The 18,570-nt window shown below is 39.2% G+C and overlaps 1 protein-coding gene across 1 annotated transcript in view; it reads right to left on the bottom strand.

Annotated features, from left to right (window-relative positions):
• The window catches only part of ko (Stork-head domain-containing protein knockout), a 60,513-nt gene that overhangs the window by 22,508 nt on the left and 19,435 nt on the right, over positions 1–18,570 (bottom strand). The window contains exons 2-3 of the mRNA XM_017182576.3: positions 17,335–17,406; positions 3,180–4,051 (exon numbers count right to left, since the gene is read on the bottom strand). Coding sequence (XP_017038065.1) covers positions 3,180–3,314 — 135 coding nt within the window. The 5' untranslated portion in view covers positions 3,315–4,051; positions 17,335–17,406. The remainder of the gene's footprint in view (positions 1–3,179; positions 4,052–17,334; positions 17,407–18,570) is intronic.

Here is an 18,570-nt window from a genome sequence, read left to right as displayed (position 1 = left end):
GGAAATGCATGCTAATTACGATTTATACCCGATTTGTCGGTTTTCTTAACGCTGTTCTAAAAATGTTTACTGCTTTAGCTATAAATAACTAGAGGGGAAATTAAAATAGCAAACTTTTGTTGAAATATGTCATTACTTACACCTAGCAGAAAACAACAAAGCTTTATTTATTGATTAAGCAATTTCTAAGTACTTCTAAAAATTAATAGCAAATAAACATTTACATTTATTTTAGGCTTAAGAGAGAAATATATACAGAAGCAACAAGCGCTTTCTTTGATTTACATTAATAAGTTTACTAATTGCTTTTTTCCAGAGTTACAACTGAGCTTTTCTTTACCTTCATTAAGAACTTAAGAGTTTTACGAAAATGCCAAGGCTATCTTTTATATTGTTTATAATGAGTTGTCATTCGGTTTTATTTTTATAGTTTTCATGTATTTCTTCTTCATAGGCTCATTTGGCAAAAAATACAATGTATATACTTCCATTGTTATTCTTTAACCTTCCCCAATTTTGTCTCGTAAGCGTTTCCCAGCAGTATACAAAGTTTTTAAATTATGGCACGCCCTAAAACTTGAGTAACCACACCGGAAACTCTTGCTCAGCCGATATGGTCGATGGCTTCTTTTTTCTTTGAGAAGAAGAGACCCGCCCTGGGGAGTTATTTCCCTTCGTTAATACGAAGCGCCGGCACCTCGAATCTACATAGTTCACACTTCATTGAGCCTCGAAATTTATGAGAAAATGCATTCGTTGCCTGAGTGGAATTCTTTGGCTGCTCTTTCCATTCATCACTTGGCATTAGCATTTCCCCATTCATGCTTCACGCACTTCTTCGGTGGCGCTGCCCTAAATTATCATGCCCATAGTTCATAGTTCTATTCAGGGCACGCTTTTCATTGGCTCTTATCTGGTCAATGTTACAGAAAATCCAGAGGCACGTAGTATTAATTAGCTCAGCTCGAACAGCACATCCGAAGTGGTCCGGAAAACCCGCTAAATGAATAACCGGCGATTGTTTTGTAATTTATGCGCGAGCTACACACTCACTCAAAAATAAAGCTAACAAAAAAAAACAACGTACGCCTCAAGGGAATGTTTATGCGACACTTTTTAGTATGCAAAATGCAAACCAAATTGGCAAAAACACAAAAACATAAAACAACACAAACGAGAACAACAGAAATTGAGCTTGACGAGAAAAAATATATGCGACGAAGTGTAATTGCGGGCCTGCCTTTTGAAGTTCCACACTTTTTGGCAGCCCGGCAATTAAATTGAAATTAGCCTGCATTGTGAGGGAATTAAGTGATTCGTAGGGAGGTGTCGGTGACCATTGTCTCGCCTCCGAAACTAAAAATGGATCTTTATGGGGGTTCACCCTGGAAGGTATTGTTAAGGCGGGTATTTTGGACTTGAAGAAATGTTTCGAACTAAGATAGTCTTTTCTATTATGAAGACCTTAAAGCTGTTGAGCCAAATATTTCATAAATCTACATAAATATCAAATTTATTTAATTTACTTCTCAGAACTTTGGCCACAAAAATCGAATTGTTAACGATTTGTGACTGTCTTTCTACGATTTACCTGCCCAACGGTAATCACTAAACCGAAACCATTAGCATAACGACTTTTCCCCGATTTTTTGCTCATCATGGGTCTGACATCCCAGCAATTAACACTTCAAACTTGAACTTGTCCGGCCGGGAGTGACGTCACCTCTAGTGGCAATTTGTGCAATAAACAATGGCAAGAACAACAATAAAAATCAGGCAGCGAATAAAACGAATTAAAAATAAAAAACACGAAATCCCAAAAATCAACGGAAGCAGCAGCCTCTTCAACACAAAAGCACATAAAATTCATTTAAATTTTAAATTCAAAACGAACTGAAACTGAAATATCAACGAAATGAATAAACTTCGATCGGCGCGGTTGGGAGTTCCATGAACCCATTACTTATTTATATATAAGAGTCTTTTTTCGGGGCATTATCTAGGGGACAACAACGGCTTCCTGGCCAGAAACTTAGGCGACTTTTGGCTTCTTTTCGAAAGTCATCAATAACCGCGACGGCGGTGGCAATAAAGAAGCCCAAGTTGCAGCTTAAATGGCAAACGTTGCAACTGTGCAGTGCCGTGGCAGGGTTTTGCAAGTGCAATTGGTTGTTGCAAGTCCGTGTCTAGTCTAGGTGACGCCTTTGGGAAGGAACGGAAGGAGCGGAGAACCCGGCAGCAACCTGTTAAGGGGGATTTTCGTTCGACGCTCGTTCCGAGCCATTTATTTTCATGGGAAGTGGTCGCGAATAAAGGAGAACAACGCCACCCATGCCAGCCCACTCCATCTAAACCCATTCGAACCCCGTCAAAAACCACCCCGGCGACCTTGAGCGGGAGTTTCAGTCCATCGTCACCTCTCATCGCACCGTCTCTTTTCAGCCCGAGTATTGTCCTCTCGTTCCACCAGCCTCACGCACTTTTTGCAGTTCAAACTGGACAACCAGTTCGCAAACCAGTTCCCTTGCACATTAAAAGCAGAAGAAGCAAAAAGCCATCGCGGGGGCCACACACAGAGAAAAATGTCGCCTAAGAACTTGATAAACATTCTAGGGTTTAAATATTTAAAGAATAGTTAATATTTCTCAAGAATCCCTATAGAAAGGAAAGCACTAAAGTCTTAAGAACGTGTATTATGAATATAGAAAAATATCACTAAGACATATTGCCTCCTTAAAATGCAGGAAAAGCTTAGCAAAATATAAAGATTTTCCTACTAAAAAAAATAGCAGATCGAGAGACATAAAGCATACGTTTCATTAAATTTCAAGTTGCATTCTAATATTGCACAATATACCATAATGTAGTAATTTTATATAGACCTTAGCGTAGCTTCTTCTTCTAGTAATAATAAGGGTCCTGAAAGTCAAAAGGTTTATTTATTTCAGGACCCAAGTTTCCATTTCTAAATTTGTATATTACTTAGATATATCTTTTTCATAGCTTTGGCTTTGCTTTTAGCTGTAACTAATCCTTGCCAGAGGCCATACTAAATTCAACATTATCTTGAAACCCTGTGAAATCTCTTTTTATTTTCCTCCATTTTCTTTGCGTGCATTGGCAATCGAATCGAATCTGCGAAGCGGGCTCAAACTCAAACGGGGAGCGACGAAACTCACCTGAAATATCATATATCCCGAGTCGTACATCCAAAAGTCCTCGGGCGTGTGGCCGGGCTTGGTCAGCTGAATGGCCAGGCAACGCTGCAAGATCAGACGGCAGCGCTGTGGACCACCGGGTGACTTGGTGCCCATTTCGTGGCAGTTTCAGTCGTTTTGGCTGCTTTTTTCTTGCTGGTCTCCGCTGGCTCTGGGCTCCTCGATTCCTCGATTCCTCGATTCCCCGATTCCACACGGCCTCTTGGCTTTCCCAGACTCTTTTATCGTCTAAAAATAACGCCAAGTTGGGGGCTTAAGGATCTCTGTGTTCTTTTTTAATGGTCAAGCACTGAGCAGAAAAAAAAGGTAAATACAAAAGCGCGATAAGAACGAAACCCGTCGTATTCGCAGAGTGTGTTTTATTCTTGTTGTTTTGCCTTTGGAGTTGGCCACATTTGGATTTTTGCACACTTGTATTTCGGCTTTGGACTTTTTTTCTTTGCGGGCATTAACTTTTTCCAACGAACTTTGGCAGCCCTCTGGCAATTAGCAATAACTTTTTATCCCAGCAGCCGCGACGCCTGCGCGCAGGCACTCTAATACCCGAAATCACTCACTACTCAGTACTTGGTACTCGATACTCCACGAGTACTCACTCTCCCTTCAGAGCGACCGCGAACCGAACCGACCGAACCGAGCGACGAAAAAAGATTGCTATGGCATACGGGGCTCACGAACGGAAAATGTGCGGAAAACGAGATTCTGGCGTTCGGGCGATTGCCGAACGCCGCCGAATGCTGCCGAAGTGCAGTGGCTGGCGCTCCGTTCTCTCTCTCTCCCACGCCGTGCTCTCTCGCTCAGAGGCTCCACTTTGCCAGCTTCTTGGGGGGGACCTGAAACGACAGACGAAAATCGTTGTAGAAGCGGCTTTAAAACCTTGATTATTGAATCAATTAGGCCTACCAAAAGATACAAAAAATAACCAAATGCCAAAATAAAAAAGTCACAAACTGGAGTTTAGGCTGCTGAGATATTTCAGATCGCAATCGCGTCGTCAGTCTGTCTGTGAGACAAACGGGCTCTGCTCCTAATAACATCATCACATCATCATCGGCGGTCGTATCATTATCGTTAACCGTAAGCCGCATTTGGCAACTGTTTTTATTTTTACAAATACAGTAGACTCTCGAGAGTTTGAGTTCTTTGTGAAATCAAGTCACAATTTATTATAGAGTATTTTATAAAAATAACAAATAATTAAACTTCCTTTTGAGGAATAAACTTATATTTGTATAGGAAACTGGTTGCTGCAAATGATTTTAATAATTACGACAAGAAATACATTTGTAGTTGACTTATTTAAAATTAAAATATTCAGCAATGAATTTTTTAAATTTATATTAAACTTATATATTACAAAACATTTTTTTTTAAATAAAATAACTTGAAACTTTGACGTAATTTTTAGATATATAAATGTTTTAATAAATAAATCAAAGCAAAAATATTTAAAATTAAATTTTACTCAAATCGTTTTATATTAAATATCAATTAAATTTGAAAACTGAAGGTTTTAAGCTAAGCATAAGCTTCTATTTTCCAAATCCGAGTCACCTTTTTACTCAGTTAATTAATTCAAATATTTTTATTAACTTTGTTTTGTCATTTTTATTACAACTAAAAACCGTTAAAAACTCACAACTTTGAGACACCACTGTCAACCTTAAATTTACTTTTTGTTTTTGCATCGACGACGAGTTACTTTTTCGGGGGCCTTTTGTGCTTTTCAATCTTCAGGCCGGCGCTTGGAAGAAGTCATTTCCTGCCCCAATTGCCGGATGTGCAAATGACTAAAAATGGGTTAATTAAAAACCATCTAGCTGTGCTTGGATTTGGGACCGAGTGAGCTAAGGCAATTTGCCACAAGTCGCTGCTGTAATGTAGAACCCTTGGTCATGTGTGTTCAGAAATGGAACCCGGGCGGCGCAGTCTAGGAAATGTCTGAATAATCGCACATCCATAATTGCGTATACGCCATGTGCGCCGACTGTCAATCACAATTCTAATGCAAATGCGAATCCATTCGCTTTCCGCACTGTCCAAATACATTAAGTGGAAATGCATGCCATGACAGTCCCTGCATTCGAAGCATTATCTGTAACTGTGCGTCAGACGGTCGGAATTTGCATAAACAATTACGATTTAACGAAATTACGAGATAACTCGATTTTTATGGCCCTGAGAGATTTATTTTAATTTCCCGTCGACCAGTTCACCCGTGGCTCACTCCACATGCATTTGTGGCACATTCATCTTCCGAATTCGGTCAGAGCGCGCGCCACATCCATAACAAGAAAGTTTAGGGGGAAGACGACAGGGCCAAAAGTGAGATTCGGATTCGGTTTGGGGCCAATTAAATGGCTCCAGCGGTGAGATCATCGCCCACATAAACGCGTCTCTAAGATTTTCAGTTACACGCAGAAAATCAAAGCAGGTGAAAATGGAAATGGAAATTTAGAAGGCGAATTTAATGCTTTTCATAAAGGTTTACTAAAGAAATTTGACAGAAAGAAATTGTTTTATATACTATTTCAATGGAAAAATAAATACTTATATCATCAGAATAATGATTAATATATTTTTGAAAATGTTTAATCTAATATATTCTTTTGAGCAACAGTTTTAATATTTATTCTACATATTTATCTTTACTTACATCATAAAATAACTTTTTTATACCATTTAATTTCTTGTTGGACAGTCAATTTTTTGTTTCTGTGCAGATCAAGTGTCGCTCAGACGCAGACCCACAGATATTCACGCACACAGCGGTCTCCCCCATCCCTTTGGGCATTTTCTTTTTATTATTTATTTATTGCGGCTTGTATTTGTCGACCCATTAAGCGTCGGCCTTTGTTAGAAAACACGTTTCTTCTGGCCACATTCCGAAAAATGAGAGAATTCGCCAGCAGCAGCATTAGCAGCAGCTCTCAAGCTCCGTTCGCCGCCTTTTGTTTGTCTTACAAATCACAAACATTATGAATTGGTGAAACGCCTGGCCTAAGCTCAAAAGGTGCTAACAAAAATTAGCATAAATTATTATTAACAATTATAACCAGCGGCCGCAGCAGCCCCAGCAGCATGAGCTCCAACGAAACTAAAAGATTTGCCATGTTCTTTTGACACTCGGCCCCAGGCTCTCTTATTTTAAGCAGCTGCAAAAATATGTCAGTTTCGGATTTTTTTCTATAACTCTCAAGGGGGGGTCTTGGAATAGTTGGGGAACAGAAATATACATGTACCTGTCACTTGGAACTGGAATGTTTTTGCCAAGAAAAAATTGACAAGGGTATCCAGAGCCACCTTTCTTTTCTGGTTTGTTTCTTCTTGTCTTGCCTCAGGCCCAACTTATTTTTGAAGGCTTTGCGGCTGTGATTCAGTAATTAAATTTGCACATGACCACATTGAAGTAAGACTTTTGGAGAGTCTTTTTTGGTTGAGAGCGTTCAAAACAATTGAAGCCAAAGTCGAGTGGAACAAGTCCTTGACAACTCACCTTGAACTTCAATTGAGGATCGCCATTAGGCTTTTAGAATTGCGCGAAAAACAAATCTATTACGTTTTATGCAATGGCCATCATTGGTCGTGACAGACTTGAACTTTGATTTCCGGATGAACGAAAGTTTTATTAACGGATTCTGACGCAATCGAATGGAGGTTTTAGCATGCCGAATTAGCGCCTTTCAAGTCCGTTGACATTGGGCACTCATAAATCTATAAACTTCTTTTGTTACCAAGGCCAAGACTATAGGATTTTGGTGGTTGGGAAATTATTAGAAAACTAGAAGGAATTCGAAGCATCATTCAACATTTGATTCCGCATTGAGAGTTTATAAAGTATGTAATGATGACAACCTACTCGTACATAATCATTTCCTATTTTTTAGTGCCATAAAACATCATCAGACCGATCAATTGGAATCCTTTTCTTCATTATAATGAGGAGTTATGCCGCTCGCCTACACTATAGCATAAGTACGCTATACACCCCCGCCGACAATATTTGACAGCTTACTTTCAATTGCGACATCTAGTTAGCGCAAATTTAAGAGCGAAATAAAACAACACGATCGCACCGAGTGGATCGAACGGCTCTGGATCGCTGGATAGATGGATGGATGAATAGCTTAATGAAGCAAGAGCCTGTTCCCCGGTTCGTGGCCCCAAGATTCCATGGTCTGTGGTCCGCGGTCCGTGGTCACTCAACGCGATGCCAGGCTCTTGGCACTCGATCCATACCGATCCGATCCGATCCACCCGCAAAGCATCACCCAAAAACCCCTCCGCGTGCCGCTTCATATTTCAGTTTTACGGTTCAACGACAACGACTCCGCACAGCTGGAGGTTTCTCGAGGAGATCTCGGGGAGCTAGAGAGAAGCTTTCGAAGCTGGTGAAGCTGGATGAGGAGCTGGAGCTGTCGGAGCTGGAGGTGGAGGTGGACAGCAGCTCCAATTGCCGCAATGTGGCAAAGCAATCGATTTAAGCGCCGCATAAATTGAAGCCGAGCTGCAACTTCGAGGAAACCCGAAAAGGTTCCTCCATGTTCAACATGATGAATTGTTTTCTTTGTCGACTTGTCGACTGTTGCGCCGCTTGTGGCAACTGGAAACTGCAAACTGAAAACTGCCAACTAAAAAAGCCACAGAAAGAAAATCGATTTAACAAGAAATAATAATTTTTAAGTAAATTACATTATTAAAATCACAGTTGTAAAGTTTGATATTTTGAATGTGATCTTCTAAAGTGTTGTTTATCTATCTTTAGGTATCTAATGTTTTTTTCTTTACAAGTTTTTTCTCTCGGTGTGGCAACTGGGAGATCGCTGAATGATGGAGTACAGTGGGCCTGAAGTAGGAGTAGGATCCAAAGAGCGGCTCAACAAAACTGCAAATTGTATCAAAAATTTAAATTTTCGCTTTCATTATGCGGCGGCACAGCTCGCCTCTGGAGCTCTCTGCTGCTAATAGACCAACTGCCAGCCATTGTGTTTCTTTTTCCATCTCTTTTCCCTAGTTTATATCTTTTCGTTTTCAACGAGGCTTTGGCTTTTCCCTATTCAATTTTTGACAGGCGCGTTTTTACCCAAATAATGAGCTGTATTTGTGAAAAGGAGAAACGGGTGAAGAAATTCGACAACGGATAACTTAAAGCGTTCAAATAATTTATAGTATTTCGAGCGCTTAATAAGGTTTTGCCTCCCGCAATCAAATGCAGTTACTTGACGATTCTTATGGGGACCACTCATCGTATACGTGATGTGAATATGACGACTGCATGAGTTAAGGGATATAAATAATTAGAAAATTGCAGTAAAAGGTCTACTGAATAGACAAAGAACAGTGGTCCTAAAATAGCAAAAATGTATATTATATTCAGAATAGTGTAGTAGTGTAGAGTTCTTGAATAAAGTTCGGTGTGTCCTGTGAACTGGTACATCACAAATAATTAGACATTAATATAATATATGAAATAAGCGAATCATTAAGATAATTTAAAGTTTAATTAGACCTTTCCTCCGCCGCCATACAACACATTTGTTTGAGGCTTCTCACTGGGCCCACCCGTCGCATACGTGATGTGAATTTTATTCGCTCCTCAAGCCGATCAAGTGCTAGGCTAGTGCAAAAACCAATGAATAATTATAAATCTGCTGCAGAAAAAGTAAAATGAGGAACCCAACTTCGAGTTGGGATTGTTGGGAAATACCAAGGAGAGCGTCACGGCGGGAAATCCACAAAACACAAAAGCAAATTTAAGAAATGCCAAAGATGCCCGACGAAGCCAAGAAATGACATGCCCATGTGCTCCTACTCCTCCTTCTCCTCTCCGGATGGCATCTCATGGACGCGGAACGGGGTCCAGACCACGGCGGAAGATGCAGATTGCAGGCGGAGGTGGAGACGGGGCTGGAGAAAAGTCTGCCAGGCGGAGACATTGCGGCAGACAATGCAATAACACCAGTAATTCCTAGTTTGATGGTATTAGGCACTTCAAATACTCTAAGAACTACTAGATAAAAATATTACAAATTAAATAATAAACCAAGCAGTATGAAATTAACTGTTTTAATTGTATTAACATTAACATAAACATTAAATTATACAAATAAAAATGCTGTCAATTAACCCAAAGACTTTAAATGAATTTATTTCGGTTAGCTGCCACATTTGATGCTTATCTTTTCTGTGTCAGCATAAAATTTTAGTTGAATGACTTGAAAAGCAATATAAACTTAATCAGTTGTTAAATCATTAAAAGTAAGGTGCCAATTAAATGTCCCTTTCCATTTTAAGATAAAACACCCTTCGACGAGCTTATAATTATAATAAAAACATATTCAGAACCTTGCCAATCCAATGACCCCACTAATATACCCAATGGGAATAGCCCCTGCAATTGTCAACAGAAGCCGCTAACAATAACCGTTGATAACACCAGCAGCTCAACCAGAAGAGGAGTCAGCTGAAGCGACAGCAGCCACAACAAGTACCAACACACAACAGATATTCGTTACGCAAGCATCCAGTGCAGTGCATCTTCAATTTCAGCATTCTTTCGCCAGTCTGCATAGCGCTCCACTCCACCTCATCGGCTTCCTCTACAAAAAAAAAAAAAAAAAAAAAAAAAAGAGCGAAGAGCAGAAGAAACCCCCTCAATCTCTGGAGCATTCACATTGATTGCTCCGACTGAAATTCCGCGTGAAAGCAAACACACAGCCACCAACAGGCACAACGCAGACAACGGGCAACAAAAACCAACAAATAAAACAGAAAGGAAAAGCGCAGAAAAGTAATAAAATCAACTGAAATTGCTTAACACCCGGCGTAAAGTGATAATGGTTGGATTTATTTATTCGCTTGCAGCTGGGAATACCAGAAAGCGATTTAAGGCATTTACGAAACGGGGTTATCAAAAGTTTGTTTCATTAAAAGGTAGCTGATGGTTTTGATTTCATTACTGTATTATAAATAATGAAGAACTTGCTTTTTAATGAATAATTTAGTTTATTAAACACCTAAAATAATAAAAATTTCAGTATAATAACACCAATATTATTATGTATTTTTTTTTTTAATTTCCCCTAATTAAACACAGCTCATTGACTGAAATTTGATACTCGCATTTTCTGTGTGTTAATGCAATTTGATCGGCGTTTTGGTCTCGGTTGGCTTCCCATTAATCCTGGCCCACAACGCCGTCTTCCTCGTGTTGTTGTTATTATTATTATTATTTTTGCCGGTGGTTGTGCGCAAGTTTTGTCTTTTTCCTTGTCTCGTTTGTCAGACATTTGACAGTTGTTTGTTATTTTTGCACGTTGACTTTTCTCCGCCGATGATGTCTGTCCCTGTCTGTGTGTGTCATGTGTCTGTGGCATATTTTCCATTTTCCCCATTTTCCTTGCCCCCACAGAGGTTGCCTAACAGACGCCCACTGAACACAGTAAGAAACTGAGATCACTTGTAACTTGATCTAATAAAGATAGTTATTTAATACAAAATTATGGGTGATTTTAGAAGAGGAAATTTATAAGCTTAGCGTACCTTAATTAATGCTAGTTCTTAACGGAAAACGGATGTTAAATGTTCATGCAATTTCATATAGTTTTATATTTTAACGAAACCTGATTAATTAAATAAATATATGTATTTTTGACTGTGCACCCACCGTCCCTCTCCCTCTGTTGCCACATTTTGGATTTCAATTTTTATGGCAAGTCAAATTTTCGGCCTCCTGCATTTATTGCCATTTTCGTAGTCAGCGCTCGCCTGCGTGTGTGTTTGTGTCGAGGAAGTTGGAATTTGCATAGAAAAATGGAAATTAACAAGACCATTTGACTGGCTGTCCATCTGAGCCCGGCTCTGGCTCTGGCTCTGACTCCTTCTCTGTCCCGGGTCCCGGGTAACTTCCCGTCCTGCTCCAGTGTCCTGTTCGTACATTTGTCCGTGTCTATATTTAGCTTTATGTAAACATGTTTGACCAACTGAACTGACTGAATGACTGACTGCCTCAGTTGGGAGGTGACTCCCCCGTGGAGACCCCAGCCCCGAGCCCCATCTCATTTTGCCAGTGATGTAATCTCGGTAATGCATGCGACAAACTTTCATCTCGAATTGCAAAATCCACGCAATGCAAAACACAAGGCGAAACAAAAGATCACCAAAGATTGGCTCACACTGTTTGAATAGCAATTAATAAATAATAATTAATTTGCAAGAGGTATTCCCCAAAGGCTTTACATAAACCTCATTTTTTGCGTTGTTTATTTCATAATTTAATATGTAGGCATTATTTGTGTTTTGCTGGGGATCTCAATCTTTGGCTTGCACAGCAGCTGAGGTGAAATTTCAGGCGGTTAAGACGTGTTGTGTTTTTTGCCGACGTTTCCCACGTGACCTCGAAGACAAACCTCACGTACAAGGATTTCTTTTTCGACTTCTGCGCGAGGGACTCTAACCTACACCACTTATATAAGTAAGTATTTAAGTATCTTGTATCGTGGAAAGTGAAAATTGATGCATGCATCGTCATCGCCATCGGAATCGGTTTCCTTATGGATTCCAATATTTTTATAATCCAGTCACGGAAATTCGTTTAATCGAAAACGGCCGCGATAGTCAAAATTTCCGAGATAGCAATGCATTTGGGGATCTCTCTCTTTAAACAGAAATCAAATTAAAGTCCTCCTTATTTGCTAAACTTAAACGGAAGCTGCAGTGCCGAGTGATGTCATCATCAAATAACTAAAAAAGGGCACAAGTTCAAAGGAAGCACTGTGTAAATGAATCCCAGCTAGTGACGAAAACTGGGCACATGCTATTTATTCCCATTTCTGGGTTAGGGAAAAAAGGTACAAAGTCCTATAATGGGATATTTATTTAAAGAAATATATGTAAAAACATTAAGCCCAACTAGTAACGAAAGCATAAAGCGATTGCTTTAACAAAAAGTTTATACACATGTCCTATTTATTGAGAACTAGTAATTTCTAAAGCTATTTATTAAATACACGAAACAAAATTAATTATTTAGAGTACTTTCGTTACTAGAGTGAAACTTCCATGATTCTCTTTTTTAGGAAATCAAAAACTAAAAGCAAATGCGCCAAATTGATACACAAAACCGAAAGAGAGCCATAGAAACTAGCTCCTAGTTAGATGAAAAAACACAGCTAGAGGGTGCCGTTGCAGAGGAAGGAGTCACTAGCGGAGCACGACGATTTTAAACAGGCTTTACACAGGCGAGGATTCGGCGGGGAAACACAGGAGGCAGCAGTCAAAATGGACAGCAAATACAGTAATTAGATCACAAAACAGACAGTCGAAAAAAGAGGAAAGGGGCAACGGGATAGTGGCAAAAAGAGAAGTTGGAACGTGACCGAAGAGAAGGAAGCGAGGAGCTGCAAATAAAATGAAGTGAGAAGTCGACTAGCAAACACATTGCAGGTCAAGACTTTAGGTCGCAATTAAATTTCAGATTCATTACTTTTCTTATGATCTGTAAGTATGTTTTCGCAGTAAAAATATTTTCCATTAGGTAACGAATACTTTTTAAACGATTATAGCTAGACAAATAGTTTGTAATTAGGGTTTAAATATTAAAATATATTATGAATTACTTTTAGTATTATTATAAAAATATAACGATTCTTTGTATTATATTAAGCAAAGAGTTTTATATATGTAATATTACTTGTTGTAGGATGTAAACAAGTTACAATAACCACAACCTTTATAGTTAATTTCTCTCAAGTGTTTCCCTGTTTATATGCATTCTTAAAAATTGATTTTTTCAATTATTTTCATTAATTGCATGAAGCTCTAATACAAGCACCAAAATTAATTAGAGTTTATTGATACAATCCTTGTGTAATAACCTAATTAAGGTATATAAGCTTTGCTATTTATATTAAGAGCCTTATTTAATTGAAAACAACCGAGTTAATTAGCTTCCGCAAAGGATATTGCCGCCTTGTAAGGCTAATCCCATTTGGCAGCGTAACAAAGTCTGTCCCGCTCGCAAAATCTCACTTCCTGCCAAGAAAAATATATATAAGAAACATAAAAACAAAACCGAGTTGCATGTGAGGCAGCTTCCTAATCGACAACAATAAAAACAAAATCAAAACACAATGGACACATTCGTGTGTGCGAAAAAACTAAACTCAATTACTCAACAAACATAGTAACCTAGTTCATAAAAAGCAACTGCAACAAATGCTGTTAACAGCGGTGGCCAACAAGAAAAGCAACAAATTCATTTTCGCCTCTGTTGTTATTTTTGTTTTAAGTTTTTTCCTAGCTTTTATTGTTGTAGTTTGTTGCTGCTTTCCACGAGAAAAGTCCTTCAAGCGTGACAATCACATGGAACGAACGCCGCTGTTGCTGTTGCTGATTTATCGTTTTCATTTTGCAGAGCTTGTTGGATGTTGTAAAAGGAAATGTCAATTCTGCTGCTGCTGCCCGTTTGCCAAACAATACTGGCCAAATAAAAAAAAAAAACCAAAATAGTGGTAGGTACGAGGCAGGAACTGCCGAAGGGGCCATCATCATGCACCCACTAATGTAAGGCACATAACAAATTTCGTTGTTGGCCAACTGGCTACTTGAAAAATATACAGAATATCGTGTCTTACCACTTGGCAGCTGGCCGAAGGGCGCACTTCAAAAATATGATTTACATTTGGCAAAATAGGTTTAATATATACAAGCTCTAAGAGGCTACAAAAGGCTTTAAAGTAGAATCTATTAAGGAATTTAAGGAATAGATTAAATGGTTCTACAAATGAAGAAAATATAAATATTACTACTTTTTATATTTTATCACTAGTAGAGTTTCTTCAAGTGGAGCCTAAAATCAGATTTGGAGATTCTTGGCCGCCCTTCGTGGAGACTTTCTCCTTCGAAGAGTGAATACGAGGCACAGTCTCCTTGCGTGATGTCCAGCAATGTGCCCAATCCTGTTTGGAGACCCCTCTCCTCTGAGCTCCCTGAAGTGGTTGAGGTGGTTCTTGTTTCTTTTTTTTAACCATGCCAGAATTTGTTAGTTTAAGAAGAACAACAGGAAAGCCAAGAATCGCTGCGGAGAATGCGGAGAAGACACAAAGCAAAGCGCCGTTCCAGCCTGGGAATGGGAATGGGAATAGGAGGGGGAAGCCATGGTTCTGGTATACATGGACTTGGGTCTTGGTACTTGGGAACTTGGGACCTGAAGCTCTTTTGGGGATCGTGAGTCAGCAGAGTTTTTGGCAAAGAAATCTGCTAGGAATATATAAGCCCCAATGATGATTTATTGTTTGGCTTATTAGAACGAGAGGGAGAACTGCTTGGACGGCGATAGGAGATCGCTTTCATGCCGGGGATTTATGCTGTTGACTTTTGAGAGCCGCAGCCGTGTCTTATATTGGAGCTTAGTGACTCACCTCCGGCTAGAACTTTTCACATTATTCTCTTTTTCTATGGGTACACAAAAATATGTAAGTGGGTACATTTAAGCACATTAACTTGGCAGGGATGTTGCCATAGTTCGAAGCTACCATTAGTTTATACTGTACGTTTTATGTTCAAAAGAAATCATGCAAAACAGCAATTGTTTTGTTAATGGATCATGTTTACACGCTGCATAACAAATTAGAAACTATTAAAAAGCATTAGTTAACAGTTTACATAATCTAATCTAAGGGAAAACATAACAACCGCTACGCTTTAAACCATTAATTATCTTGCAAATTATAAGCAACGGCTTCTTAATGGATCACTTTACGTAGCTATGTGCTGTATAGGAAGTTATAAATTAAACATTATCTCCAATTCCATTTGTCTTAAAAAATATAGATATTGTTATTGAAATTAAAGGACGTTCAATAAATTAAAATTCCAAACATTTTTGATTCTGAATTGATATTAAGAGCGCGAATCGCTAGCCCCAGGCCAGAGTCTCCGTCTCTCACTCTTGGCCTTCCGCTGGCTTTCTTGGAAACGCGCTCTTGATCGGATTCCGATTCCAATTCGGGCTCGCATTCAATAACAGATTTATGCATTGGCCATGGCAATCTAATACGAGCCACAATAAAAGCTTGGATATGGCCATTTGGCAACACGTCAACAGCGGCAACAGTAACAACAACCACAGCCAAGGCAATGAACGAAACGTGCCAACGTCTAAAGATCGCTGATAACTCCGAATCGAGGGAGTTATAGCCACATTTTGGGTGTTTAGGGGCACGTAGGGGGAGTCGAACGGAGGACCATTCGATCCAGACTATGCAAAGAAAGTTTTATTTTTGTTTTGCCGCAGGACACACAGTTGCCACAGAGTTCGGACCTGACCGCAGCTTCCAAATCATTTGTATATGGGAAAAAGTTTATAAACTATTGCCAAGATCGAAAAATTAGCTTGAGTAATTCTCCTTGTCCCTCCGTACTTCCAGTTCATTAAAGGTGTTCATAGTATTGACGATTATACAAATAAACATCTCGAATTTTAATTTATTCCTCCTCCGAAGTATGAGTCCTTCGAGCCGGATCTTTTTCACTTCTCGCAGCTTTGGTGGCTACACAAATACCGGTAGATAGGCGCAAAACTTTAGATTAAGGGAAATACGTTGTGCTCGCATACAATACCCTGATCTATATCATTATTATTAAGAAGTAACTAATATAATTTAATTATATAATAAATAGATATTAGTTATGTACTGATTAGTTATACACATTATTTTTAAACCCTTTCTGCACTTCTTTAATTCGTTTTTTTGTTTCCATTGAGCTTATTCTGGCCTGCATCGAAGCCTAAGCGATTGTAAATATTCATAACTCAGAAGCACCTGAAGCCTGTCTTAATAAAAAATCCTCAAACTGGATTTTTCAAACCCTGGCGGTAGTTTCCCCCAGAGAAACTTTTCAGAAAATCTGCATATAAGCTGCAGTAGCTGCTCCTGCTGCTGCCTACTGTGAATGAGCACCGATCGTGGGCAGCGGAAAATCAGCAGCCGGTGGAAAATTCAGTTGGCCGAAAGGGGGGGAAAGCGGAGAGGGACTTGGCCAGGCTGCCGCATTTGGTTGACGATTTTTATGGCTGGTTTTTTCTTGGCGTTTGTCTTAACGGTTATTTCTCCTTTTTTTTTGGTTGTTGACTGCCATTAGCAATTAATAGTCGGCACGAGAAATTTGCATTGCAAAAGGAAAGTGACAAAAAAAAGGCGACGAAGTAAAAATATATATATATGGCCAGTAGCGATCAGCGATCACAGATCACAAATCACAGATATGCAAGGATGCTGGGTGTTCGTTTGGTTGGCTAATTGTTATGTATGTAGGGTATATTTCACGCCACCGAAAAAAGTGATAGTGATGGCGATGGTGAGAGTGAGAGTGACACCTGTTGCACCTCGGATGCGTGACCGAGGTGCGTGCGGTTGCTGGCCATCAGCCATCGGCCATCAGGCATCAATCCTCAGGCTCATCGGGTTCAATTTGATTCACCTGCCGCAGCCTCACTGCCACTGCCACTCGATCGATCTCTTGCGGGGCAGACGCATTAAGTTTCATGTGCCGCCATTATTTTAAATTATGCACACGAGCGAAACTCGAAAACTCAAACGAGACTCGGCATAAGTCAAAAACTTCATTTGCATACTTATAAGCACACTGTGTGTGTGTGTGCTGTGAGTGTGCGTTTGTGATTGTGATTGTGGAAAATTGTTTAACACGTTGGGCTCTCTGTCTCTTTCTGGACTTAAATTTGATGGATTGTGTGGCCACAGGTTGATGATTTCATTAGTTCCAGGGGAGCGAGAGCAGGTGTTCGGCGCTATAACGAGGCGAAATTAAAAACGGTATTTATAGGTATCTTGAGTATCTCGAGGATACATTCGAACTGGCCGTCACGAAAGGTGGGAGTGGATTACAAATTATTATATAAGGCAAGAGTTGGGAGTAAAAGACTCCCTTGAAGAAATAACTTTCCCAACGATCGAAAAGTGCAAAACAAAAAATTAAGAAGATGTGTCTTAAGATTCAAAAACCCAAAAGGAATTTTCTTTAAATAGTAATTAGGTAAATTGCATAATAATCAAATTTTTTTAATAATTAAATAATTCAAGTGCAATGTACATACAGTTATATGAATTGAGAAGTCTTCTAAAACAGATAATAATATTAGAGTTCACCGGGCTTGTCCATATGTTATCTGAAATAATAAAATATAAAGAGTTTGATTAGTATAAAAGGCTTGTAAATATTTTCTAGTCAGTATACCTATACCACACACCTTAAAATGAATTAAGAACCATTTCCAACGGATTATTGTTATAATTGATTGGCACCTTCCTTTCTCCTTGATAAATATTTACCCCCAACCGAATCTATGCGGTTAGCCGAGCTATATATCTATCGTAAAACCCATGTAAATCAGATCAAATGGATGCGCCACCTCGGCGGCAAGACAAACACACATTTCTCATTCAACAGAAATACGCGCCCACAAAACTCCCACTTCGTTAGAAACTATTTCCACCCGCTGATGACACATTACTGTCACTCAGCGTTATGAGCTAAATTTATTGATGCAGCCCGGCGGTTTCCCGGCTTTTCCCCCCGGCACCTCCCCTTCAATTTTCTCGTTAGCCCGAAAGAATGTTTAATGTTTTCTTCGTGTCAGCGCATGCCAAAAAGTATTTTTTCAAGAGGCCTCCTCCTTGCATGGGGAAATGTCACGGGGATCTTTGGCTCTGCGACGACTTTCCACCATGTGGAAGGGGGGGTAAAATCTCATAGGTGCAGCGCGGGGAATGAAAAACAAGACCGGAGAAAAAGACTCATTTCGTAATAATGTTGCCAGGAAAATGAAGGAAAAACACACATGACCAAAGAAGCTGAAATAAAAACAAACGATAAAGGAAGCTATTTGGTTTTAAGGTGAATGTTGGATACCCTTGGAGAAGAAGAAAAATAATGGTATATAATTAATAGTACATATTGAGTATAAGATAGAAGCTTTTATCACTATTAAGGGTTTATTATTTTTTAAACAAGTAATATAGTAACAAGTAAAAGTAGTAACAAGTAAAAGTATTAACATGTAAAAGTTGGGGCTACTTTTACAATTTTAAAGCTATTCTCAGCAAGAAATAATATTCTTTAAAACCTAGATATATCTCACTCACTGCAGATCAAAATTATAATACCCTCTGGTTAGGGTATGGAATAAAGAAAACGAAATCGCTGACATCTTTGCTAACTAAAAACACACACTAGAGAAGCGAAACGCAGGGCGACAGACAGGGAAAAGCCCCAGTAATTTATAGGAGAATTCCTTTGGAATTTATGTGCGGAATCATGACATAAATTAACC

This window comes from Drosophila kikkawai, chromosome 3L (assembly GCF_030179895.1).
Source record: "Drosophila kikkawai strain 14028-0561.14 chromosome 3L, DkikHiC1v2, whole genome shotgun sequence".
Taxonomy (NCBI): domain Eukaryota; kingdom Metazoa; phylum Arthropoda; class Insecta; order Diptera; family Drosophilidae; genus Drosophila; species Drosophila kikkawai.
The sequence above is the reverse complement of the archived record's forward strand: the minus strand, read 5'-3'. Positions and strand labels throughout refer to the sequence as shown.